This window comes from Camarhynchus parvulus, chromosome 1A (assembly GCF_901933205.1).
Source record: "Camarhynchus parvulus chromosome 1A, STF_HiC, whole genome shotgun sequence".
NCBI lineage: Eukaryota > Metazoa > Chordata > Aves > Passeriformes > Thraupidae > Camarhynchus > Camarhynchus parvulus.
Window position 1 is genome coordinate 20,937,899 of NC_044586.1, and position 18,455 is coordinate 20,956,353.

The 18,455-nt window shown below is 43.2% G+C and overlaps 1 protein-coding gene across 1 annotated transcript; it reads left to right on the forward strand.

The window, feature by feature from the left end:
- The first annotated feature begins 3,243 nt into the window (after positions 1-3,243).
- On the forward strand, positions 3,244-17,766 carry HMGXB4 (HMG-box containing 4). Its single transcript, XM_030960551.1, has 12 exons — positions 3,244-3,434; positions 5,467-5,572; positions 6,167-6,282; positions 7,613-7,688; positions 8,622-9,546; positions 9,763-9,775; positions 10,957-11,038; positions 11,410-11,474; positions 11,770-11,875; positions 12,434-12,603; positions 13,768-13,890; positions 15,473-17,766. The coding sequence occupies exons 2-12, from the start codon at positions 5,542-5,544 to the stop codon at positions 15,515-15,517; spliced, it is 1,752 nt and encodes a 583-aa protein (XP_030816411.1). The 5' UTR covers positions 3,244-3,434; positions 5,467-5,541; the 3' UTR covers positions 15,518-17,766.
- Positions 17,767-18,455: the final 689 nt, after the last annotated feature.

Here is an 18,455-nt window from a genome sequence, read left to right on the forward strand (position 1 = left end):
TCATTACACCAAAAGTCACCGTGACCTCGTGGTCACTTCCTCCACTTTCCTGTTTAAGGGCAGCTTGGTAGCTGGTAACAGCCACAACACACAAGTGCTGTAATGTGCACAGAGAAGAGCAACACTGCCCCTGCAAACCATTAACAAGACTAACAAGTGCTATAAGAGTAGCACTGCCTGTGTGCTGCTTTTCTTCCATAGGTGGAGAGCAGAGGTTTTAAACCAGGTCCTGTTCCAGTTAATGCCAAATCATCTCAGAGTCTAGGGAAAAAATATGAGAAACTGAAAGGATTGAAGAGAGATTTATGAGTTGCAAAACTATGACAGGTAAAACTGATAATTGTTCACACAGATGAGTGCTGAATTTAATTCAGTATGTAACTTGGTTGTAAGCTCATGCTCATTACTCATTCCTCTTACACTCATTGCACTTGACACACCACAAAACTAAGTACTAAAACCCAATGAAACAAAAGAGGGCTACTAAATCTAGCAGCTTGGACTGTTGTTCAGTCAGGAGAAAATAAGCAGGTAAGGATGCATGGTGAAAATAAAGTGGGGAAAGCAAGGCCAGATTGGGTGGCTTCATGGGCAGTAAGCCCTTAGTACAAAGCTAATCTTGCATTAAGCATAGGGAACTATACACACATCCTAAGATGGTCTGCACTGCCAAGAGCATTTTATACAATAGGTAACTCACAACCAAGAGGACACCTGAGGGAACATACCCTGTACCCTTTGGCTTTTCTTTCCCAGGGATGTAGGTAAAAGAATGCAAGATGCTCTGAGCAAAAGGAATAAGCAATATTCTCACAACAGTCTGAGACTGACTGAAGTTGCACTTCAGGTCTTAAAAGCTATAGGGACTGTTTGATTTTCTGATTCCCTTGCTACAGCCTCTTATATTCCAGAGTACAAAGAAGCAGTTCTGTCAAGTGTTAAAGACTTGAAGGGGTTGTGACTCTCTTAAATTCACTATCAGCATTCTGACATTTTCCCCACCCGACCTGTTTAATCTAGGTGTATACTCTAAAGAGATTCCTGGATTTTCTAGAATAGCAAAAGGCTAAGCTGTCTGAAAGCACCTAATAAATGCCAATGTTTTGTGCTGGCTGGTTCCCTTTATGAGCTCTGAAGAATGGGAATGATTGAAATGAATTTTTCTGAGCATTTCTTTGCTGATGAAAAGTGCAGTAGAAGGGACTGTATGTTATTGTTGTTACCATTACAATTCCTATTATTATTACTATTATGCTTGTTCTGTGGGAGGAAAGAAACTTGGATGGATCTCAGCAAGGGAAGTCTAAATGATTGGTACTTCAGTGGCTTTATGTGCAAGTATCCTGCTAGATGTTCATTTTTGCAAATTCACCTGCAAATTCATTCTCTCTCATATACACACAGTCCTGACACAATCTAATACGTATGAGCCATCCAGCACTAAAAACATTAAACTGCAGGGGAGCTCAAATACGTTCTCTTTCTAGGGTGCAGAATATTAAACATACCATCCCCACCCATTTACTAGCTATCATTACCAAATGCTTGCTATCATCAAATACCAGGATAATTTAAGCTCTCAATTTTCAAAGCAATATGAATCCCTGTTTCTTTGGGCTGCATGTAGCCTCTCCCAACCATGCTCACATCCTCGGATTTGCTTCCATTCTGCCTCCACCTGACCCATAGGTCAGGAGCGCCCAGGAATTGACTGATGTTTCTGTCATGTCCATAGATGTACAGCCTGTAGCACAAGCAAGATAGCTGCAGACTATAAAAACATGGGAACTGTAATTTTGTTGTGCTGTGCACTGTCAAATGGGGTATGAACCCATCACTGGGACCCCTAGAAACATCACCAATAAGCAAAAGTAAAGGAGTAGGTCATGTCAGGTTCGGCTCTGGCAAGATCCTGGTCATAAATTTGCAGAGGCACTTGTCCACGTTGGTGATTCCTCCCTCAGTTACAGTCTGGAGGGCAAGAAGTGATTTTGGTTTTGCCAGCAGCACACGTGTACATGCATGAGAACATCAGCACGGGCTTTGTGCTCAGCCTGGGGGCTGGCCCTGTTGTAGCTGCTGCACTTGCGGACACTGAGATGTGTGTACAGGCTGTACCCCCCAGTTTGGCTCAAACTACACTTTCACACAGCATAACAGGCATTGGCCTCTCTTCTCTTCAAATTCCTCTAGGCCCTACTGGACTGCAAATAATTACTGTCATCATTCTGTACTGTTAGGACACAAAAGCATCAGCAGGAGCAGAAGGCGGATCTGTAGGGGTGGGGACTGGCCTGTGTGCGATGGGTCAGGGCTGACCCAGGCACTGGGAACAGCAGTCTGCAGACAGACAGCATGTGACCGTGAGCAGCCTCCGCCAGAGTCACGGGGGTGTCTGCCGGCACCTCCATAAAACGGCACCTCTTGCGTCAGTGGAGATGATGAGATTTAAGGTGACGGTGAAATGAGGTTTGTTGAACCTCCCATCAGGTCAGAGTGAAGAAGGGCTAACCGAGTGGGGGAAAGGATTCCTTCCTGACCTGGCTGTTCACTGAGCTTTTTTTAACCTCTGTCTTGAAGCCTTTACAATAATGAATGAGCCCTTTAGAAGATGCTGGGGGCAATCTGCCTTTCTCTTGGCTGCCACCTTTGGGCAATCGATAAGAACAGGTGGGAGGGCTGGGCGATGCCTTCGCGGGCAGCAGTCCCGAGTGGGCTGTGCAGTCGCGCTTATCGCTGCCCCAGCGGCGCAGTGCACCCACGCAGCTCCTCGGGGAATCAGTCTTGAGGGAGATGTGCCCATTCATGTGCCTGAGTGCCTAATCTCGCATGCTTTTTAACTATTTAATAACAGGATTTCACCCTTTCCCACTGATCCAGCGCGGCAGCAACAAGGGGCCGACAGCCAGCCCGGGCTGCGAGCCCAGCCGGCACAGCCTCCTACGGGCACGGACACGCGAGGGGAAGCTGTGCCGGGACCGCGCAGCGCCCGCACACACCAAGAGCAGGCTGTGCCAAGCTAGGGCGAACGTGGGCACCCCTCCGCAGGTGGTGGTGGGGTCGGAGCCGGGTCCGGGCACAGATGTCCCCCGTGTGTCCCCGCGTGTCGCTCGGCCCCGCGGGGACGCGCCGCTCATCGATGCGCTCGGCAAGCCGGCGCCCCGCCCCGCGGGTGCCGCGTTGGAGGCGCTCGGCGCTCGGCTGGCCGGCGCTGGCGCGGGTCCCTTGTCTCCCTGTCCAAGATGGCGGCCGCGGGCGGCGGCGCGGCGGGAAGCGCCGGGGCCGAGTGAGGCGGCCGCGGCTCGTCCCCACCCTGTGGCCGCGGCTTGGCGCCGGCGGGCCTTGTCGCCGCTGGGCGGCCCCGCAGTCGGGGCACGCCCGGGCCTGCTGCAGGGGCGGAGCCGTGGGCTGGCGTGAGGCTGGAGCCCGCTCGGGTGAGGGGCGCGCGGGCGGGAGCGGGTCGGACGACCCCGCTTTGAACGGAGGCGGCGGTGGCGGGGCCCGGGCTCCGGGGGGTGTCGGGGCGCATGCGCAGGACGGAGCGGGCGCCGGGCCGTGCCCACGGAGGGGCCGGTGCCGGGGTTGGCGCTCCCGGCTGCGCGCGGAGCTGCCGGCGGTGTCGCCTGCCCTGACGGCCCCGGCCCGGAGCGCTGGCGGCACAGGGGGAGGGAGCCACCTCCGCAGCCAGCCGGCACCGGGACCGAGGAGCGGGGCTCTGTGCGGAGCCCCGGGGCTGCAGAAGAGCGAGGCTGGGCCTTGAACCCGCAGGCATGTGCTCTAAGGAGCGGAAGACGTGCAGGGAGAGCTTCCCCGCTGAGCCTGTGCTATCGCTGCTGAAGCCCGGGAATTTGAAGCAGGGGAACCTCATTGAGGTTTACAAGATGAGAGTGGTTAAGGGTATGTTTTGTATTTGCCGGATTGGAGGTCTGGGCTCTGAGCACCTTTGGGCAGTATCTATCAAGCTTTGTCCTTGCCAAGCAGATAAGATCTAAAACGAGACTAAAAGGTATGCATGTAGGTACAAAGAAATCTTAGGCTCTCCAAGTCATCCATTAATGAATGAATGTCTTCAGCTTTGTTTTGCAGAGCAGTATCTGTATTAGACCCTTTCTGTCTTGAGCACAATACTCTGGTGTTGTGTGTCCTCTCAGTGAAGTCTGTCTGACAAGCAAACAGCACAAAATGTTGAAAATGTCTGGTTTAAGATCATTAGCCCACCAGTGGCAAGATGCTCTTTCTTATTGCTGAGTGCAGTGTTCTCTGCATGTACATAGGCAGTGCTCTTGTGTTTAGGTGGAATCCTTGTGCTTGCTACCAGGAATATATAATGGTCAGAACACTGTCTTGACATTCAGCAGTGGGTGGTTTCCCAAAGCCTGAAGAAATAGCATGTATTCCTATGAATTTAAACAAATATCTTGTGTGTACCCACAAGCCTGATTTAGTTGTGACTTTGTTGCATCAGTTAAATAACCACTATAGGATGAATGAATTGTACACTGTCAGCCTCAGCCAGTTGTTGTATGAAATCGAGTTGCATGGGGGATGTACAAGCACCAGTTCCCTGTTCCCAGATTATTCCCATGTAGCTTCAGTGTGGCGAGATTACCATGCCAGCTGGGATGAGCAGGCTCATGGTGTTTGTGCCTGGGTGTTTACACATGTGCACGTACGCACAAACACACAAAGGCAGCTGGCAGCCACTGGATTAATCCCGTAGGAGCAGAACGTTGATCTTGCTGAGCTGGTCACTGGCTGAGAAACAAAAGCTGTTTGCTCTGAGGGAGCCAGAGTGTGGCTGTTCCACAGTAGCACTGTCCTGCTGTATGCCCCTAGCTGGCACAGTGGCTCACTTAGAGGAGGCCTGAAACCTGGGGGGAAGAGGTTGGGTTGCTGCAGGCCTAGCTAAAAGGAATGCTCTCTTCCATCCCCTCTCCCAGGCTGGCATTCAGAATGGCTGCAGTGGTAGCATTGGGAAACACATCAGAAGGATACACACCTCTAATACAAAATGTGTGATCCTCTAGTGAAAAAAAACCCAATAATAATTATTTTGTAATTTAATTCCTTCTGTCTGGTCCCTTCTTTTCCTTCATCTGAGACTCAAGGGTTTTGAAATCTCTTTAAACATCCCACTCTTTGCTACAAAAAATGGCTTTGACACAGGGTGCAGTTTTGTGTATCATGAAAACCAAACTCAGTTGTCTTCTCACCCTCTTTCTATTTTTGTAAATGAATTAGTTCAGTGATTCAAATATTTTATAAGAAAGGATGGTATTTCCTATATTTAAAATAATACCATATCCATTTTGATTAGAACACCCAAATCTATCAAGCCTGAAGAGTGACCAGTCATTTCCTTTCCCACTGTCTTCCAAAGAATCCTTATTTGGTTCAGAGAAAGTTTCCCCGTTTATATAGTGATTCTTCTTTATGGGAGGGTTATTTTCATTCTCTGTTTCTCAGACCTTTTCCTATAGATGGGAACGGGGGAAGGAGCCCAGACGTGGCAGCTCATTCACAGGCTCCTGCAGGACCACCATGGCTTATGATGGCGCCAAGAAGAAAGAAGGTATGGCTGCTTCATAATCTCAGAGGGATTTGCAAAAAGAATAAACAAATACATTTTTTAAAAGGATGCCCTTTACAGCCCTTGCCAGGCCATGCAGTCAGAGGGGGAAAGAAGTTAGGATGCTGTGGAGCCCTTAAATTTAACCTGGCCAAGTTAGTGGAGGATCCCAAGCCCTTGACTTTCAGGTGTAGAGTACTGGGATTAGAACTTCAGAGAAATGGGTGGTATTTCCTACTGCAGACACCCTGATTGGGAACTCTGCCACTGCAGCCTTTCTTCTCCCTGACAAGTCAATGGGACAGGGGATAATGATACATTTAGTCATGACAACATTTCTAAATCCACTTGTCTTTAGGAAGGAACATAGAGGCATTAGAGATTGAATCTGGAATTACTGTGTTAGAGCACCAAGCCCCATCCCTCTGGTCAGACAGTACAGACTGTTTGTTACCTTTCAGGCCTCTGTGCTTGTTGGGCTTTGTGCATCACTGTGCCAGTATCCTCTGTTAGCATATTTTATGAGTGGTCCACTTGTCTGTCATTCCTTAATGTGGTATTTAATTTCTTCCTTTTTTCCCATTTCCCATAAATCAGAGTCCCTAGAGAGTCACCGAAGTGTTGACGACGGGCTGGCACCTGGCAGGATACAGCGAGAGAAAAAGCGCTCGTACAAGGATCTTCTGCAAGAGGAGGACGAGACAGCAACTCAGGTAGAAACCCTCAGAGAAAAGGTTCAGGGTGTAAGGATATGCATAAAGGTACTGATGGGATGGAATGGGTTTCTTGTCCTTTTTTTTTTTGATTTGTTTTTATTTAGAAATGCATGTAGAAGACAACAAGAACAGCTAATCATGTCCTGTATTGTTCAGTAACTTTCCTGGAGAAAAGGAGAGAATCAACCCCTGATTCCAACTTTTCTGGCCTCAGAAAATGAGGTAGTAGGAGTGTTGTCTCTGTGTTGATGGGACATAGCTTGCAAGTAAGAAAATGCTCTTAATAACTTCTTACACACATTTTTAAAAATGTGGTTTTGGAAATAGCCAACAAAGGATGGACAGAATATTAACTGATGCGCTGTTGTCTTCCTGATTCTGCAGACAGCCTGAAATGATAGCTCTTGAGAAGAATGAACTTGCCCTATTTACCTCTTTGGGGCCTTAACTCTTGAAATCACATAGTGGCAACTTAAGTTTCTTCAAAAACTTCTTTCCTCTTTGAGCTACAATTTCTGTTGTTAGCTCAGAGGTGGCTATCTAGTGATTTGGGTTTTTTTTTTCATCTCAAAAGCAAATTCTTGTTTAAAATTAAAATCTTCTGCCCTGTGGTTGGAATTCTTTAGAGGAGCTTCAATTTCTATTTTATAAATTGATAAAACCACAGATAATAATTAGGTGACATGGCATATTAAGGGCATATTTTGTCCCATCATTCTAGTTGTCACCTCTTTGTACCTCCTGTTACTTCTTTTTCAGCATAGTAAGCATGAACTACTCTCTTTTGTTTTCAAGGCTTGACAGTCTATGTATCTGAAGTTATTTCTTAGCTTTATTAAAGGGTAGATGTCAGTCTTTTATCAATTTATCAGCTGATCTTCAAGTGATGGCTTGCACTGCCCATATCTCAGCACTTTGCAAATGTGCTTTTTATGTTGCTCCTCTGTCTTGGGGGTCTCCCTGCAGAGATCTGTCTTTCAGTTTCCTTGGAGCCCTGTTGTGCTGCCGTGCCTACAGAAAGCTCTATGTCAATTAGGTGCCCATTGTGCTGAAAGCAATCCTGACTAATGATATTTTTGTATTCTCCCACCTATCTGTGACATGTGTTTCATCTTACTTTAAACCTACACTGTGTGCTCTGGGGGACAGAGTAGGTTTTCTTTTAGCACCTAGAAAGATGATCCTGGCTCATACCTACAGATCCTTGATGTTATAGCGGTACAAATAACCCTTGATGCCTCCTATAAATTTTTATCTGTTAATAGTCCATGTGACTCTGATATTATTTCCCTCCTTTTTGACAGCAATTTTTTTCTTCTTATTCCAGGACAGTGAGTTTTTTCCGGGGACAGAAGCTCACAAAAAGAAGAGAAAGCATTCCTCTGATGAGTTCTGCTACAGAGGTAAGGAAGTAATCAAGCAGGAGAAGGGGCTAACAGATCATGACTTTAAGGAAAGGAAGCTCTTAAACCAGTGTCATCATCTTAAACCTTTGTAGTTAGCATTTTATAGAAGGAGAATACATCAACCTGCCTTAGAAGGGGCTAATCAGAAACCTGACACTTATCAGCACCAGACAGCAGAAGATTAGGGAATTATATTTTCAGAGTCTGGTTTAACAGATTGCTATGGTAGGGGGTAGAGATCTTCCACCCCCTTTTCATTGACAAGTTGTAGTTTTCTAACTCATGCCTTCACATTTGACATTTGTTTTTCCTGTTTACCTATTGCATTGAAAACTAATTATACTTACAGGTAGTATAACTTCCTCTGGATTTAAAAAAATAGAATGTCTGAGGTTGACAAAGAAATGCTTTTTTGTTCAGTTACTCTCACAATTAATAAGTTGGCTGGAAAATTACAATTCAGCTCATAGAAGCTTAATACATTTAGGATTTATTATTGGTCCAGTAGAAGAAGAAAGCCAAGCTGAAATTTCATCTTTCATCAAAATCTGTCTCCAGAATGAAAAAGCTCATATTTTCAACTCATTGGTTTCACCTTGGCTAAAAATGTCACAAAAAGCTTGCACTTAAGGTGTAATTTCAGTTAGATGTATTTTCATCAAAATATTTTATTTCATAAGTCACAAATGGAGTTTCACAAAACTTCAAGAACTTCCCTGCAGTCTCTCCCTTCCTTAAATTATTTGACCAGCTCAGATGTCACAGCCTCTGAATTGTATCAGTAAGGCTGTGCTGAGATGACTGTGGTTCTTATTAAGCCAGGCTGTAAATCTGTCACCTGTAATTGGAAGGCCCACAGGATTCTCACTTCCTTTCTTTGCTATCTTAATGGGAATCATCTCAATGTACATTTCTTTTGATCTTTTTCAGGTGTCTCACCTTTGGATCTACCATCAAAGAAGAAGAAAAAAGCAGCTTCTAGCCCATCCTCAGCTGATACAACCATGGATTTACTTAAGGCTATCAACTCACCTTTGGCCACAAGCTCAAAGTCTTCAAAGAGGACCTCTGAAAAATCATCTCATTCTTCCTCTGGCCATTCTGAAAGCAGAAAGGAGCATCCCAAGAAGAAGCTGAGTGGGAGCAGTGGGGAGCACTCAGTGGATGACAGCAGCTCCCACAAATCTAAAAAAATGAAACCTCTATACGTGAACACTGAGACACTTACTCTTCGTGAACCTGACGGCTTGAAGATGAAGCTCATCCTTTCACCAAAAGAGAAAAGTAGTGTAGCAGATGATGATTCTTTAGCCTACTCTTCAGCACCAGCAGCTGCAAAGAAATCTTCAAAGAAATCAGCTCGAGATGAGCAAGGCTCATTCCTGCTGGGGCACGATCTGCAGAGCTTCCTGAAGTCATCCCGGAAAAAGCACAAACCACCTCCAGACTCACATCCACCTTCTGAGAGTTTTGGTGCTGACACCTCTCTGCATTCAGAGGGCCATGGAAGTGAGTACGAGGTTTCAGGTATGGAGGCACCACCAGAATCTGGTTCTTCCTCTGGTGGAGAGTTGGAGGCTGGAGAGCTGGTGATAGACGATTCCTACCGGGAAATCAAGAAGAAGAAGAAGTCCAAAAAAAGTAAGAAAAAAAAGGACAAGGAGAAACACAGAGAGAAGAAGCACTCCAAGTCTAAAAAGAGTTCTGGGCACTCTCCTGTGGCGGTAGCAGAAGTAAGAGTATCACCACCACCTGCCAGTACCCCCTATGGTGTCCCTCCACCTCCTCCTGCTGTTTTTCACTCAGATGGTCAAGGCGAGAAGAGGAAGAAAAAGGAAGACAGGGAGAAGGACAAGTCTGAGAAATGGGAAAAGGAAAAGGAAAAGGAAAGAGAAAAGGAAAGAGAGAAGGAGAAGGAAAGAGAAAAAGAAAAGGAAAGAGAGAAGGAGAAGGAAAGAGAAAAAGAAAAGGAAAGAGAGAAGGAGAAGGAAAGAGAAAAAGAAAAGGAAAGAGAAAAAGAAAAAGAAAAGGAAAGAGAAAAAGAAAAGGAAAGAGAAAAAGAAAAGGAAAGAGAAAGAGACAAAGTAAGGAAAATTTTAATTTCTTTTCAGAAAATAGAAATTGGGTGGTGGGTAATGGTGAATTAGGCACTCCATTACAAAGGCATGTTAAATTGAAACAAAGGATAACTGATACCAATTATCAATGGTTTAACTGAAGCATATTTGGAAAAATATTCTATTTGTATACTGTGATTTCTATTTGTAGCAGAAGGAATATATGTTCTTCTGGCTTTGCGGTACAGTCAGTCTTCAGCCAATAGAGCTTCTCTGAGAAAGTTATACTTAATTTTGCTTGGTGTGGGTCATGTACCAAGCACATCTGCATCTTTTTCTAATGTGACTGGCTCTAGCTATTCCCAGGCAGACTTTTGGACTAGTGATCAAAGTTCCTGTAAAAAGGAATCAAGCTGTTACTTGAAAAGTGAAGATATTTACCCATTTACTCCTGTATTCAAATGAAATTCTAATTCTAATAGACTACTATGTTCCAATTTTGTCCTGTACTTATATGTTTGGTTTTCCATGGTTGCTGCATAAAGATATGAGTAGCAGAAGTGCTACCTAGCATGTGAACAAGTTTAAAAATGAGATAGCTGTAACTGTGTAAGTAAGTGGGGAAAAGCAGCTTGTGCGTGTTCAGCTAGAGAAATAATGCTTTGTATGAGGAGATGGACAGACAGAGCCCAAATCTCTTCAGCCATTATCCTATTCTGTTCCGGAACCTTTCTCTGATCATAGCTCAGCAATTGCAATACCTTTGCTGTCAATGTACTGCACAGTCTCTTTTCCTGCCAAATGTAAGTACTTTGTAATGATGCAAGGAATGGAACAAAACATTATCATGAGGACTTAATCCTTTTGACAGATCTATAATAGGTACTGTGAATAGAATAACAGATACTGGGTTTTATTATAGGTTTTAAAACCGAAATGCATTAACAAAGTTGTATGTTGATCCTGAATTTAGAATAATAGCTTGTTGAGTTTTGCAAAATAAGCCCTGTACTAAGACTGTTTCTGGCTGATTCCTGTACTTCTGTAAAGACTAAATTCAGCCAGGAGATGTAAAGGACTGCTTTTTAAGTTTCCTGACCTAAGTACCATATCTTTCTTTAAGTCTTTAATAAATGCCAAATTCTTATTAAATTGAAGAAAGTCTCATCATAATTAAAAATCTTTGTTTCCTTTCTTCTTCTGACTAGCCAAAGAAGAAAAACATGTCTGCTTATCAAGTGTTCTGTAAGGAATATCGTACAAATATTGTGTCTGAGCATCCTGGAATAGGTAAGGGAATAATCCAGCCTTCTCTTCTCTTGATTTTACACCCATCAGATTAATCAGCAGAACATATTGTCTCCATTTCAGACCAACTTCTTAATTTGGACATAATGCAAAGAATCTGCCAATGTTATTTAGAATAAGAGATGGCAAAGGGGCTAGGAGTGGATTTCGTGGTTTTACTATCAGCCTTTTTTTTTTTTTAATTTTAGAGAGTAACAGGAATGCACATTTTCAGGACAGTGTGGAGAGTTCCAGTTGTAGAATGGCTTGCTTTGTAAATGTGTGTGGAGGGGTAAATTTCCTATGTTCTCTCCAGGATTTTATGATCAAATTTTTTTAAACATTTTTCTTCTTTCTTTCTTTCTTTCTGCCAGATTTTGGAGAGCTAAGTAAAAAACTTGCAGAAGTGTGGAAGCAGCTACCCGAGAAGGATAAGTTGGTGAGTGTTTGTGTGAGATGTTTTTGTAAAATGATTTCTGTGAACTAGGTGCTTAGATCAGAATGTGGTGGCAGCACTGCCACAATGCCTTGAAATAGGTTACCTATATCCTTAAAGCATGTAAAGGTGGAAATATGGAAATCTTGCCCTTGCAAATATAAAAGCATTCATTTTGTTCTCATGGGATTGCTTCACCTCCTAGCTATGTAACATCATTCTGCCTCCAGGTCCTGGCATCAGGTAACAGAATTACCTAATGTTATGAATCTTTCTTTTCTTACCATGGTAACCACAGATCTGGAAACAGAAGGCTCAGTATCTCCAACACAAGCAGAATAAAGCAGAGGCCACCACTGTGAAGAGAAAGGCATCATCTTCAGATGGTGCTCCAAAAATGAAAGGTAATTGTTTCACTTTGTCTCATCTCTTTTCTCGGATGGGGAAGGTAGTGTTGCCTGTAGAATAAAAAACAAAGGTCCTTACCTGCTTCACCTCCCTGCCTGCTTTCTCACATGACATTTAAATCATGTTTAAAGCATGACATTTAAATCACTAGTCAAATCAACTTTTCTGTGAAAGTGAGAGTGATGCCAGCATTTTTCATGAAGATTTCCTTGTCTGATTCGTAGAATGTTATTGGTTTTGGCAGTTTAACGATTGAAATGTAGAAGAAGAAGAGGCAGAAAGGAGGTTCTAGTGGAATTAGTTTGCTGCTAGATAGAAGATGGGTTGTTCTTGGTTTAGCATTTCTGATAACAAATCTCCCCAGTTGCATTCAGCTGAGGTAGATAGATTCTGTACATGTAAAAAAAAATTCAACTCCAGAGACTATGGGACTGGGGTAACAGAACTATTCAAGCATCTCATGCCTATGAGAGTTGAACTTTAGTAACTAAATAGGCTTGTGAGTAAAAGAGTGAAAGCAAGGAATATGGAATTTTAATTAGTGTGTTTTCCAGCTTCTCCAACAGGAGTGGTTTCTCCTCACAAAAAATCCCCCACCAGCACCGTGGTGGTGCCTTCCTCACCAGCCAAAGCCCCTGAGACAGATCCCATTGATGTAGCTGCACATTTACAGTTACTGGGTGAATCTCTGAGCCTCATTGGACACAGACTGCAGGAAACAGAGGTGAGCTTGTAACCAGCAATGTCACAGTGATGTCCTGTAATCTACACAATGCATTCAAGGGGATGATTATTTTATTTTCTTAAAAGTTTAACCAGTGGTTTTCTGTTAGGAAGAGAAACTAGGGGTGGCATGCCCTGTTTCTTTGATGCATTGCTCTTTATTTTCAGTGAAATAAAAGGCCTCAGTAAACAGTAGGCATCAAAGAAAGACAGGTGCTTTGCAGCTCTAGTCCTTGAAACCAATTTGTAGTTCAGCAAACTCTTCAGTCTTTTCTTGCTGTATGTTCACCTTGGATTTGGTACTTCCTTGCTATTTAGTCAGTCTGTGGTCAGATTCTGTTACTGTTCTACTTTTTACAAAGCTGTCACCCTTCCCCAAGAAGCTTCTTGCATGTCCTCTAGTTTTCTGGCGGTATCATATTGCCAGTGCTTTGGATAGGGGCTACAATTATTTCAATTTACCTGGTAACATAATGTCACATTTTAATGGTTTCCTGCTGTTAAATGACAGTGACTCTGTGAATGCACATTCACAGAGAACTCAGCCCAGCCTCTAAGGAGAAAATATTTTTGTCTCAAATAATATCACTTCAGTTTTATGAGTAGCATGATAATCTCACCCCGCTATGCTTGCTTATTTTAGCAACAGTGAAATAAATGTTCTTGCATTTTGGTTTTGGTATGACTGATTAGAGATCATGAGAGGAACAAACAGAGCCCAGAAAAGCACAGACAAATTCCCTTTCCTTGAAAGTGTATCAGTGACTGAAGCATTTGTTACAGGCTTGGCATTTCTTTACCTTCAAAAATAAAACAACTATTGTCATTAGGACTCATGTGGTTAACAAAATAGATGGTACAAAATGGCACAGAAAATATATTACAGAAATTTATAGAATTAGTGTTTTATGCAACTGACAACTTTGTGGTGTTTTCTGTTGATTCTTACCTTTATCTTGCACCAGTTCGTTGCCTACTGAAATCGAAAGTTTTTGAGCTAGCAGTCTCTGTGGAGCACAAGTCAGAGTTTTGTTACTGTGTAAATAGTGAAAGTGGACTGGAGGAGCTAAAGATACAGTATCTGCATGAGAGTGGATACAGTTGAGAAAGAAGTGCAATTTCCACTACTCATCCCTATCCAATTTTTTTCTTCCCTCATTACCAGGGAATGGTGGCTGTTTCTGGAAGTTTGTCAGTACTCCTAGACTCAATCATCTGTGCTTTGGGCCCACTGGCATGTCTGACCACACAACTGCCTGAGTTGAATGGCTGCCCAAAGCATGTTTTGGTGAGTTCTTTGTGGTTCTTTTCTTTCTAGCACTGTTAATTTCAGTAGATTACAAATAGAGCTTTTTTTGATTAATCAGTGTAATCTAACTATAATTCCAATGCAATAAGAAAATTTGTCTTGGTCATGGGCTTTTATAGAGAAATATTTATTGAAATTCTTACAGATATTACCGTTGTACAACATTGTGCGACCTTTTTTTCTCCCACTAGCAACTGACCTAATATTTGTAGCATGGATTGCAGTGTGGGTAGGTCCTGTTTTAGTCATGATGGAGTCAATCAATCTAAATCAAATAAAAGTAAACCAGTATTTTTGAAAGTTCTAATTTTCCATAAAAATAAAACCACCTTCAAGCTGCTCTTTATCACACACGCTGTTTTTCCTTCAGTAGCATAAAAACCAATTTGTGATCTCAGGATTCCTAATGTGATAGTGTAGGACCTTTTACAAGTGGCTGAGACGTTCTCTGAGAAAGGAAAAATAGTCTCTCTCTTAAGGAGATGCATAACTACAGTTTCTTTTCTGCTTTAAGCTACTCTTAATATTGAGTCCTGATTTAGCAACAGCTCGTGGCATCTGTGTAGCCTGGTGTGGACATAGATTAAGATGGCAGCAGCCATCAGGAGTCATACTTCCTACATACTTCCTGCAGGAGACATGAATAAAGCAGGAAAGGAGAGGAGCAAAAATTAAAAAATACAGTCTGCAAAACTTCAGAGATTAAAAACAAATCTGGCAGAGGGGGCAACGAAAATGGGATATGAATTGACATGTCATAATAGGGCAGCCCAAACGTTTATTCATTACAAAAATGGACTGCCAACAACAGGAACAAAGTTGAAAATTTAGTCTGTGAACACCCACAAACTGGCTCTGTGCACAAAAGCTGAGTCAGTGGGGTGTTCCCATCATAAGCCATGGAAAACGTGATGCTTTTTTTCCTTCCTGCTTGCCAAGTGATGCCACGTGACCAGTGGTCCGTTTATTAGAAACTTGATCAAGTTATTGTTACAAGGAGCAATGGAGCTTTAGGTGAATTATGGCAGCTATGCTTCACTTCTGGAAAGCCCTGTTCAGGACCTGATAATAAATCTGATTTTCACAGTCAGGTACATAACAACAGTGGTGTTCTGAGACACGGATAAACCCCAGCAGTTGTGTTGCAATTTATATTTGAGACAGTAGGTGGCATTGCTAAATTCTAGAATCACAACTGGTGCAGATCCAGCTCCTCCATCTCTCAGTTAAAGGTGCTGCTCCTAAGGCCTCCTTCAGCTATCCAGTACAGGCTTGAGCTTACTGAAACACTGCATCTGAAAAATATACAGCTGGGTCTTTTTTTCTGATGGGCATGAGAAGGATTCCTATTCTCAAAATTCTGTTATTTTTCCAAGAAAAACTGAAGGGCACTTTTTGCCATTTGACACCCTATTAGAGGTGATCAATAGGCAGCTTTGGTTGTCTCATCCTATGATAACTTGTAACCCAAGTAATTGTGCTTAGTACCCTCACCTGTGCTATTTTTCAAAGATATCGAGTTATTACCTGACACTAAAAACCACCGAATTTCTTTTCCCAGTCAAACACGCTAGACAACATTGCCTACATCATGCCTGGACTTTGATGGGAAAGGATCCTGGGATGTACTCAGCCTCTGTGTAACTGACTTGTGTATGTGCACTACACCAACGTTCCCAAGGGGCTCCATGTGGAGGCTTTTAAAGTTTTATATGTGTATAGTATATACATAGGATTGTAACTATTTGACTTCTATTTTATGAAAAGTTGTGAACTTAAGCTGAGAAGACCCTTTTGTGTTGGTGGGTGAAATGTCCTCCAGTCTGAAAGTATTTTGTATGAAGAATTCAGAAAGCTTTTGAGATATTTGCCTTAAATTCAGGTTTAGTGGGGGAAGCAAACAGAGAATGGACTTCTCAATATAAACAAGAAAGCTGTCACCATGAGAGGGGTCATTGAAACAGGTGGCCCAGAGAGGTTCTTGACCTTCCTTCCTTGATGATATTCAAAAACTGAATGAGCAGCCTGCTCTAGTTGGACTTGCTTTAAGCAGGGAGATGGACCAGATGATGTCCTGCTGTCCCTGCCTAAACTAAAGTATTCTGATATTCTGTGGGCAGGTAGAGATTACACATTTTGGACCAGGGAATAGAACTGAATTCTTCACCAGCCCTATTTGTAACTATTTCTGTTTAAAACACACTTCTTGAGGGAAAAGCTGGATAGCTTTTTGCCTCTTGGTCACTTTCTCCAACCCCCAAGCCTCAGTCAGTAATAACTGAAAGTTGTCAGTGTTGGCTGGCTGGTCTGCTAGCTGGTATTTGAAGTGAAGTAGATGACAACAAGTTTATTTTTTCCTTGGGGACTGAAATCATTATTAGCAAAATGTATCAACCCATTGCACTGGCTTGAGACAATGAACCTCCTGCTGATTTTTCCACGGCATGGTCAGCCTGCTTTGATGGAAAGGAGTAGAGAAGCAGATGGGAAAAACTTGGATTGCTTCTGCCCATCTTGCACCTGTTTTGTGAAATGGCTCATCCACCATCTTTCTCACCAGCACTATTGCAGGAGCTGTGGTGCTGCTGCAAGGCAGCGACCAGTGGCCAGTTTGAGGCAGTTATGGCCAAGTAAGGCACATGTGGGTGGATTGACTGGTTTCCCTTCCTTCCAGCCACATACTTGGAGTTTGGTTTTCTGCTCCTCTGGAAAGGGAGCAGCAGGAGAACACTTGATTCCTGTTTAGGCTTTTGTCTGTGTGTATGTATGTGTATGTGGTGTTCATATCACATGTATTTAACTTTTACCAATATCTGTAACAGATTTTAATTTATCCTGTATATTTCTCTGTGTGTGTGTGTGTATATATTTATATATATATACATAATTTAAAAGCAAAAATTCCTCCCTCAGCCAACAGTGTGTGAAAAATGTGAATCAAGTTTGTCTCGGCTCACTTCCTGCAGGAATCAACTCTATGCATAGTAGTAAGCATGGGCATTGTGTAAAGAAACACCAGGAAGATTCTAAGAGTTTGTAGAAACAGGCTATCTTGTGAAGGTGGGCAGAACAACTGAAATATCATTTGACTCAGGCCTTATCAGCTCTGTAACAGGAAAGTTTTAAAATTAGAGAAGAGGCATTTTTTACTTCCAAGTAAGTCTAGCTTCTGGTTTTTAGGACAGTTGAAAGTGAGCTGTCCTTCATTGTGGCTGAGTCCCAAATCAGAAGTAAATTAAATCCTGGGGTGTAGAGGGTTTTTCTCCCCATGCCTCTTTGCCACGTATTCCCCAGATGTGCCTATACAAGGTAGTCTGTCTCTTACAGAACTTTTCTCAGTGCAGTGAGGGGTTTTCTCAGCAGAGGAGGCACAGAAGGTTCTCAGACCATCAGGCCAAAACACATTTTAACAGCTTAGGATAAATCCCATTGAGCCTGGAAATAGGAAGGGCCAGGAAGGAGGCAGTCCAATCCTGCTTCAGATCCTGGCCCATACTAAAGCATCTGCTGTTGCAAGCAGCACAAAATAACTGGCTCTTTCCAGTCCTTCACAGCTGAGAGCATTGTGGTGAAGGGGTAGATCTGCTTTTGAAGAAACAGAAGGGGATCAACCTTAGCTTTGTCCTCTGTACAACTGAAAACTCTTGAAGAGTGAAAAACACCCTGGTGTATTGTATTTTTATTAAAATTTGTACACTTTGTATAATCTGTATCTTGTGGTATTTGGTACTATAGGGAAACTTTGTCAAGACTTAGCAGTTTTTATATTTTTGTTATTTCTTTGCTGTTTGGTCCAGATTACATTACAATTATACACAGACTTTTTTGTACTGTACTTACAATATAATTTTTTTTCAAACTTCTGGAGTATTGTCATTTATTTCTGGCATGTGCTGTTTTCTGCAGCTGTTGTTACTACTTGTATTTACTGTTTCTCAGCAAAACACGTCCAATCCTAACCCTCCTAAACTCACTCACTTGGCAGGCAAGCTGTACTGTTTCCAGCAACACTGGTCACCCAAATTATCACTCAGGTTCCTGACTGCTTGGGACCCCCCCAGAAGGGAGATGTAGCATGGAGCACTGCAGGTAACACCAGGGCATTTGTGTTCCCTGCTGCCTCACCTCGGTTCAGCTTCCTGGCGTTCAGGTGACACCAGTACACAGGACTCAGGTGTGTGATGCAGGAAGTCAGGCGTGGCAGCGTTAGAGCAGGATTTGTGCTGGTTATTAACACGTCCCCATTTTCCAGATATGGGTGTTGGTTGATTGCAGCCTCAGCTTGGGCAGGGCAGTTGCTTAGGCCAGGAGCACGCCCAGAACGTGCCAAACACCCTGTGTAGAGTCAAGAATGGTTTGGGTTGGAAGGGACCTTAGATCATCTCCAACACCCCTGCCACAGAGACACCTTCCACAAAAAATTTGCTCAAAGCCCCATCCAACCTGACCTGGAAGACTTCCAAGGATGGACATCCACAACTCTTCGGCAACCTGTCCCAGTGCCTCACCGCCCTCACAGTAAAGAATTTCTTCCTAACTCCTAC